The sequence below is a fragment of the Perissodus microlepis genome, chromosome 20 (genome assembly GCF_051167445.1).
Source record: "Perissodus microlepis isolate ML-2025 ecotype Zambia chromosome 20, ASM5116744v1, whole genome shotgun sequence".
NCBI lineage: Eukaryota > Metazoa > Chordata > Actinopteri > Cichliformes > Cichlidae > Perissodus > Perissodus microlepis.
Window position 1 is genome coordinate 34,272,850 of NC_140480.1, and position 8,154 is coordinate 34,281,003.

An 8,154-nucleotide genomic window follows, 5' to 3' on the forward strand; every position below is an offset into this window, starting at 1 on the left:
CGTTTTAGAGACATGTTTCGTTTTAAAGTAAAATTACAGGCTTTTCCAGCCTTTCTGGAGGGCTTATATTTCACTAAAAACTATCTAATATGTATGTGCAAATGATTATGGATTATTATAATTATGATATTAAAACACACACACTGTATTTTAAAGAAAATACATTAAGAAACAGATTACATTGATATTTCAAATATAACAAAATGTTGATTTACAGCAGCAACATTATTGTATCTCTAACATCTGATGACCCAGGGTCCACGAGCATTTTTGGACTTGTTTATATGTTGCTGGGGTGTATCATGGTTGTGTGTTGTGCTTGTGTCCCTGGTTTCCCTCTCACACACCTGCTGTTGATCAGCTGATCATCACTACTTAGTAGTGTAGATGAGCTCTCCTCAACGCTGGATCGTTGAGAGACACTCCATGTCCAGCTAGCAAGTTCAGTGAGTGTAAGCCTGCCGCATTTTGAGTGTTCTTACGTCTGCCTCTGTTATTCCTCAGGAGTGTGGAAACGAGAGGGCAGCAGGCTCATTAACTTATTTTCCCCAAAAGGATATTATCGAATATTATCCATCATGTATATCCAAATACTTAAGAGTATATCTATGTTCTCAGTCATCCAGCTCATCGTAGTCTAAAGAGCTTGGAAAGAAAAGCATCTGGACTTCTTTAAGTTGCTTGAAGATGTTTCGCCTACCATCTGAGATCTCGTCTCCTGTGAAGCTGTGCTGCTGGAATAGATGCAGTCTGATTTTATCATCGTCCCGCTCAAACATGAAGGCCTTCCTGAGAAACATGTCTACATGGAGCTGTTGGAGATGTTTCTCCAACACCTGTTTACACCTTTCAGCACTCACTGAAATTTCCGAATCTCCAAAAGTTGATTCTGTTCATCTGGACGTAGCGTTTTGTGGGAGAAACATTTCGTCATCACGTAATGATGTGATTCGTCACATAAACTAGCGCAATAATTTTTTTTGCATATGAAACCGGAGGAGTTGTACTTACATCTTATGCCATCAGCTTGTGCTTGGTCACAGTTTCCTTCCACATATAGCTTTGCAAAAACTGCATAAAAAGCGCTTGCAGCAACAAAAACATAATATTCCAGAAACACGCTTTGCCGATCCGATCAGCTGTTTGTAACACTTCCTATGTTGGAATAGACGTCAGCGCGAACTATCGCATGTCCGCCATTACCTGCCCGAAAACCGGAAGTGACGTCATTTTCGCAGAAATGTAGTTTTTTACCATCAGGGCCTCATGAGCCTATACTGGTGTTTTTAAAAGTTATGTTTGACTTTATGACTTTCTGTGTCGTTTCTGGGATGCTTAGGACTCATATTGCACTGCTGGAAATAGTTTATTTTGACGCATATGCTGCTTTTTTGCAAATTTGCACTATAATATTTATTTTCGTTTTTCCTGCAGTGTATAAAAATTGGTGTATTTCAAAAATAAAACTATGAAGTGGTGGGAAACTATTTTGTGCAACTTTTTTGTATTTACAGTTTTGAGGGATAAGCCTCTTAAATTTCTCTAACTAGAAATATATGTTAAAAAAAAAACCAAAACGATTTTAAATTCTTTTGTAGTTTATTGCACTTTTTTGCAATTTATGTAATGACTATGCACTTAATGCAGACATATTATTAAAATTTAGGCTGTAATGGTTGTATTGATGTATAGCAACTTGAAATGCTCCCAAAAATGGCTCCACAGCAGGTAAAAATGTAATATAAGCTCTGGTGGGCTTGGTTATGTGGTAGGTCTTAAAGGGTTAAAGAGTTGAAGCTCGGTCAGTTAATTGATGGTCAGAAGCTTCGTCCGGCGCGACGTCCGGCCGATCTATTGAGCAAAGTGGCCTAGAGCTATGGAAGGATTGCATACACGCTTACAATACATATATCACATATAATCTAGAAACAGGCCTGAATAAAGGCCTGAGTGTATTCAGCAACCTGCTGCGTTTGAGTTTGCTTGGTAACAGATGACTCAGAATAAGTCAGGAAGTGTACTTCTGAAATGTCTTTGTTTCCTCTGTAAAGTGTGCATTTTTTCTGGTTATTTTGAGGAGCTGTCTGGATGAGGCTATTTGAATAACCAGGTTATTCATTATTGTCTTTTATTCGTTTATATTTTTTTTATTAAGCTTTGAGTAGTGGAATTTAATTAAAGCATTTATTCAATATATACATATATAGTTTTAGTTAGATGGTTACACATATGAGAGTGGCCTCTGTCTGGTTGGGAGCTTTAGTAGGCGAGGTGAGAGGTGAAACAAAGTGCCTGCAGAATTGACAGTTTTGTTGCAGAGCATGCATCTGAGGTTTTGGAGAAGCAAGAGCGAGATGAGCTGGAAGCACCTGGCTTGGAGGCGAAGAAAATGTTCTTTTCAAACTGTCAAAAGTCGTTACCAGAACATTTGTGGTTTTGGAAGTTATGCATGTATTGTATCTGCTTTGACGCATGAGGGGGCGTCATCAATAATACCCTGATGCTATAAAAACAACTGCTTGTGTATTATTGGGCGGAGATCGACGCTGAGTGTGTGACAGTGTTCATCTCCCCACACGTGCGTTCATTAAAATCATCGTTTGACCTAACCCTCCTGGACCAGTGTTGTGATTTTGAATCCCTCCTGTATCCCTCCTCAACATTTGAACCCTTAACACAGTTTTGAGCCGGCCCATCTCATAATATTCGTGCTTGTGTGATTTGAAGGCTTTACCTTTTTCATGAAGTGGTATAAAAGTGTATATAAAATATCTATGAATCTTATTACTTCTGTTCCTTCCATGTTTTTCTAGATGGGGTGTAAGTAGGTTTCCTTTATGTCCTAATTAGCTAGGACGCCCTCATGCAAATGATTGACTGTAAGGAAAACTGATTTGACTTGTTTTGAATTGACTTCTGCACACACACATGCGTCCATCACCTCCTTGGAAGTAACTTGCATATTCATTTTGCATGAAGATGAAGATGAGAAGTCATTTCACAACAGTCGGACCAAAGGAGAAAGCAGGGAACATACAAGAATGGAAAAAGCTCTGTTCATCATAGCGGCATCAGGAAGTCTGAATTATTACGTTTCCATCATCATATTTAAGTGTGATCCTTGTGATGAAGATTATTACTGTAACTCTAAGGGACTTCCCCTTTCATTGTTTTTCTTCACAGAAATGAAAAAGATGATGCATTAGTGCGTTATATTTACTACTGACATAAATTTTCTGCCAAAAGAATAGATTACACAGAAATGTACCATTGAAGCTAAACTCATTTATTTACTGTGTTTGCAGGCTTGTGTGCCGTCGCCTCCAAACATCACTACCAGTTTGTTTATGAGCTGAAGAACTGGACTGAAGCGCTGAGTTACTGCAGAGACAAATACACAGACCTGGCTGCTATAGAAGACTTTAAGGATGTGCAGATGCTGAACAGCACAGTAGATTTAAGCAAAATGACCACCGTGAAATACGGCAATGTAAATTATTTTTCTGGCTTTTTTTTGTGACAGTAGGACTTTAGGTTTTTGTACATTATTTGAATTTTATGGCACTGAACTATATTTGAACTATATTTGCTTGAAAGATCACTTTTCTTTTCTTACTGTTGCCAAGTGCTCACATGGGGTCATCTGATTGTTGACTTTACAGTATAATAAAGCAGATTGAGGCAACAGTTGTTGTGATTTGCTTTTATAAAAATAAAACTGAATTATTATGAACCATTTTGAATTGGACTGAATAAGGTTAGCGTTAGGATCTTGTGAACTTCCAAATATTTGAATATAATTTTTGTCAAGTGGAAAATCTTTTTGACAGAAAAATTGTGATGCAAAAATCTACAAATTAATTGAGATTTTCTTAATTTGTATTAATCTTTATAAATAAAAATGGAAAAAATTAAAGAACTAAATTACAAAATATCACAAGATATGAAATGTTTTATACTGTATATATCAGTGCTTACTGATAATCTGACAGCCTAACTCATATATTTTATGTCTAATGAAACAAACCCACTGGTGCTTTCAGAGAGTCTGGATTGGGCTGTATGATGACATCAATGGCTGGAGGTGGCCAATGTCAGAAACCAGTGAGTTCAGAAACTGGTCACCTGGACAACCAGATAACCAATTGATTACAGAAAACTGCGTATTTATGCTTGATGGACCGTGGTTGGATGGCCTTTGTGAGTATGTGTTCAGATTTGTCTGCTCTGATAACAGAGGTGAGGATTTTCAACAAAGCAGCTCATTTTTTAAATTTTTGTTGCCGAACTTTTATTGATGTTTCAACAACGGCCTAATTGTTTAGACTTACAAATGCATTTACAGTTGTACACAGCACTTGAGTATGGTCTGTTTTCAGGGTCGACTAGGACATTTGTCTACATTGACAATATAATGTCATGGGCGAACGCCCAGAGCTATTGCAGACTTCATTACACAGACCTGGCCAGTGTGAGGAACATGACAGAGAACCAGAAGATAGATGACCTGGTACCTGCAGGGATGAGGGTGTGGATCGGCCTTTTCAGAGAGTCCTGGAAGTGGACGGATGGAAGCAAACCCTCATTTACATATTGGAAAACAAAAGAACCCAATAAAATGAATGGAGCAGAGACTTGTGTGGCAGCAAACTTTGAAGACAATGCAAAATGGGAGGACTGGACCTGTGACTGGAAGAAGGAGTTTGTTTGCTACGTTGGTAAGCATTACCACCTGAAACATTAGCTGCTATTGGTCACAATTTACAAACTACACCCTAATGTAAATAGAGCAGGTTGTAGGTAAAAGGTTCTTGCTGTACATCCACTGTTGTGGTGGCAGCTGCTCAATATGTGAAAGTAACTGTATGTGAGAAAACAGTCCTGTACTGTGAGCTCCTAACTGGTGGCTTCACATTTTGTCACCCAGAAACCTCAAGTGGTCACACAGTTTATTCTGCCAGATGCTTAGATCCACATTCAGTGTTGTGATGGAAGCTGCATCAACCGTTGTGTTCAGTGCTGTTGGCCTTTGTTTTATTTTAAGGTTTTTTCCAAAATGACCTTTAACAAGAAAGCCTCGTTTCTGCTGTTTAATAGCAAAGAAATGTAAACGTTTTAAAATTATGTCAAATTGTGTCTCTACCAAAACCTCTGTAACTTTGCTCATGGTTTTCTGTATTTTATCCTCAGTTACTCTGACACACAAGCAGCTGCTGCGATGCCTCTGATGAAGTCTCACAGTGTCAGCTTTGTTTTTATACATAGATATAAAAATATGGATATGTACTGTGGACAAGAGATATTTTATTTTGTATTCTTATGGTGACGATTTATAATCAGAACTATCATTGATCAATCATTCATCATTGTCGAACCAGTTGACAGAATAATCTCTGAATTATATCTATGGTAATCTGAGCAAAATATTAATGTATGCATATTATCATCACTTTTAATTAGTCTATTGTTGTTCTCTATCGTTCTTTCTATCTGCTTAAGCTGTTGCAAATGGTATCCATATCATTGTACCCACACCTCTCGAAGCTGTGGGTCCAGTAGGGCCTTCTACATTCACCTACACACATATTCAGGCCTACACCAACATGCACATAGAGAGTCATGGAAAGTACGCACGTTCACTCCCGCACGTATTAAGAACAGGGAGGTCGTCTCAGGACAATCTCTCGGTTGGACCCACAGTCTCACAAAATTGCACAACATATCACACACTTGTTTGTCTCGAAAGTAGTATCGGATGTCTATATAAGGAGAACTTTGGAACTGTTATCATTTCCAGTAAGATCTAGCTGTGATGTCATCAGGGTAATATAAGGATGGGGAGCGGTCTGCTCGAGGAAGATTGTAAGATTGTTGTTGCAAGTTTCTTCCCACACTCTGCGCAAGTGTGTAAATAAAGATCACTATTTTTGGCACCTACCTGGATTCAGTCTGCTTACTTCTCTTACCCAAATCGAACAAGTTTTCAACAGTACTGATAAATGATCAGAATTACAATATTTCTGACTGAATCAAAATTGAATCGGAATCGAATCGATTATAGAAATCAGTGACAACACCCAGCCCTATTTACTGTGTAGTTATTTTTCTAAAGAGACACGCTGTGTTCCACCTTATATTGTTGTTTATATTACACATCAGCAGAGGTTTGAAGTGAGCACTGTAATATTATTGTGAATATTAGTATGACAGGATGGGTCATAACAAATGGGCCATTTCTGTTTTCTGGTTGTCGCTTATATATAAAATTAAAACAACAAACCAGGAAGGTTAATCTGAGATTTTGGCACTCATAAGTGTTTTATTGCAAGTAAATTATGTATTTAAAAGCAGAATATGAAAATGCAAGTGAAGGATAGAGCTGATGAAGGATGTAACAATTTGTTCTTATTTTAAAAGCACCTGTTTACAAGGAAGTGGTGAGAGTGAACCTGATAAACTCCGGTCTGGATCTGACCCACCCTGATGTGATGGAAGCCATGCTGAACCAGGCAAGTCATGTTTATTTATTAATATACATGAGAGAGAGATTATACATGCACACATACATCTGTGTATGTGTGCATGTATAATCAGCTTTATCACAACACTGAATGTGGATCTAACAATCTGGCTGGATTCAGTTGCACGACTGTGTGAGCAACCTAAGACTCTCTACTTCTGGGTCTGTCCTGGTGATGTGTCACTGAAACTGCCAGTCGACTGTATCTGCTTCAAAACAATATAGAAACTTTTTTCTCAATCTCAATTTTTCTCAAATCAAACTTAAAGCAGCGTATGACTTTACAGCATATAAATACATTTTTCTTCAATATTCAAAACACTGAATATTAAAGATGATTTCATCTGTGTATTAAAGTTGTCTACACAAAATGTTTTGTCATGCTTGTTTGCACAGACACCTCAGGATGTTAAAGTTGCAACTCCATTTTGGGGGATCATGTCTAAGGAAGGACCGTGGTTCCATCCTTGGCTCCTTCAGCTCATGTACCTTAGGCTGAGTCAGGTTTTGAGTTCTCAGTTAGACTATATGTAAGAACCATGAGTCTCAGTCTGTTTCATCCTGGCAGATGAAGCTGTGGGGAGTAATCCTTTGAGTACTGTGAAAATCATCAGCCCACAGTGTTCAAGCCAAATGCCTCAGGTTAGGACCATGATCCCATTTGGCCTCTGGTTTGTAGCTTGTTGCAGTCCTGGTTATGAAAATGAGGTTCAATTTAATCCACGAGTGCTTGCTCTGTGCACAAGTTTAAGATCCACTGAAGTCACAGATATAAAAGTACACGTGGTCAGTACGACGCTTGCAAAGAGCGATCAAAAAATAGTAACCAGAGTCTGAAAAGCACAAGGTGTTCAAATAGTCCTCCTTTAAGAGTAGCTGCGCCACATTTGCATCTGGGATTGTTTTGTTTTTATCACACATTATAATAACTTTTTTATATATTTCATTTCCAATATTTGGACCAATCTCATGTGCTTTTGTAGTTTTATTAGACATTATTATTAGTCATCAACTCTCTTGTGAAATATTACTGCAAATTTAAATATCCCTAACCCTAACAGGGCTAACACACAGGGACAGACAACCATTCGCACTCACATTCATTCACACATTCACACCTAGTGACAATTTGGATTATCCAATTAACCTATCCCCACAAGCAATTTAAATATCTTCTCTTAAAAATAGATTCTGAAGAATTTAGTGTATATTATTGTCTGAGTAATATTAAGTATTTTTGTGTGTCAGATCCAACAGAAGCTGAAGGAGCAGGGAGTACAGGGAGACGTCAAACTGAGCTGGAGGAAGCAGTCAGATGGATCGGTCTTCCACAAGGACGAGGAAACGAAGAAGAAGAGCATCGTCTGAAAATAGTTCAAGAAATGTTGTTTTCGCCTTTGACCTTTCAAGTGCTATTGTGCCATATTATCATATTATTCTATGCTTTGTGTGAATATCATCATCCAAACAAAACAAAAATCTAATTATGATGTCTTTGCATAGTTTTACATAGTTTTATTCTTATCTGTTAACATTTAAAACACAGGACGTTTGTAATTCACTGTAATTTTAATACATGCGGTTTTTCGTTGTTGCACTTTACAGACAGCCACTGAGTGTCTGATGCAGTAGAA

At 37.9% G+C, this 8,154-nt stretch overlaps 1 protein-coding gene across 1 annotated transcript; it reads left to right on the forward strand.

Annotated features, from left to right (window-relative positions):
- The first annotated feature begins 3,041 nt into the window (after positions 1 to 3,041).
- Positions 3,042 to 7,888, forward strand: LOC146365029 (uncharacterized). The gene is made up of 6 exons (XM_084917747.1): positions 3,042 to 3,078; positions 3,306 to 3,490; positions 4,044 to 4,104; positions 4,380 to 4,718; positions 6,418 to 6,509; positions 7,769 to 7,888. The coding sequence occupies exons 1-6, from the start codon at positions 3,042 to 3,044 to the stop codon at positions 7,886 to 7,888; spliced, it is 834 nt and encodes a 277-aa protein (XP_084773873.1).
- The last annotated feature ends 266 nt before the right edge of the window (positions 7,889 to 8,154 follow it).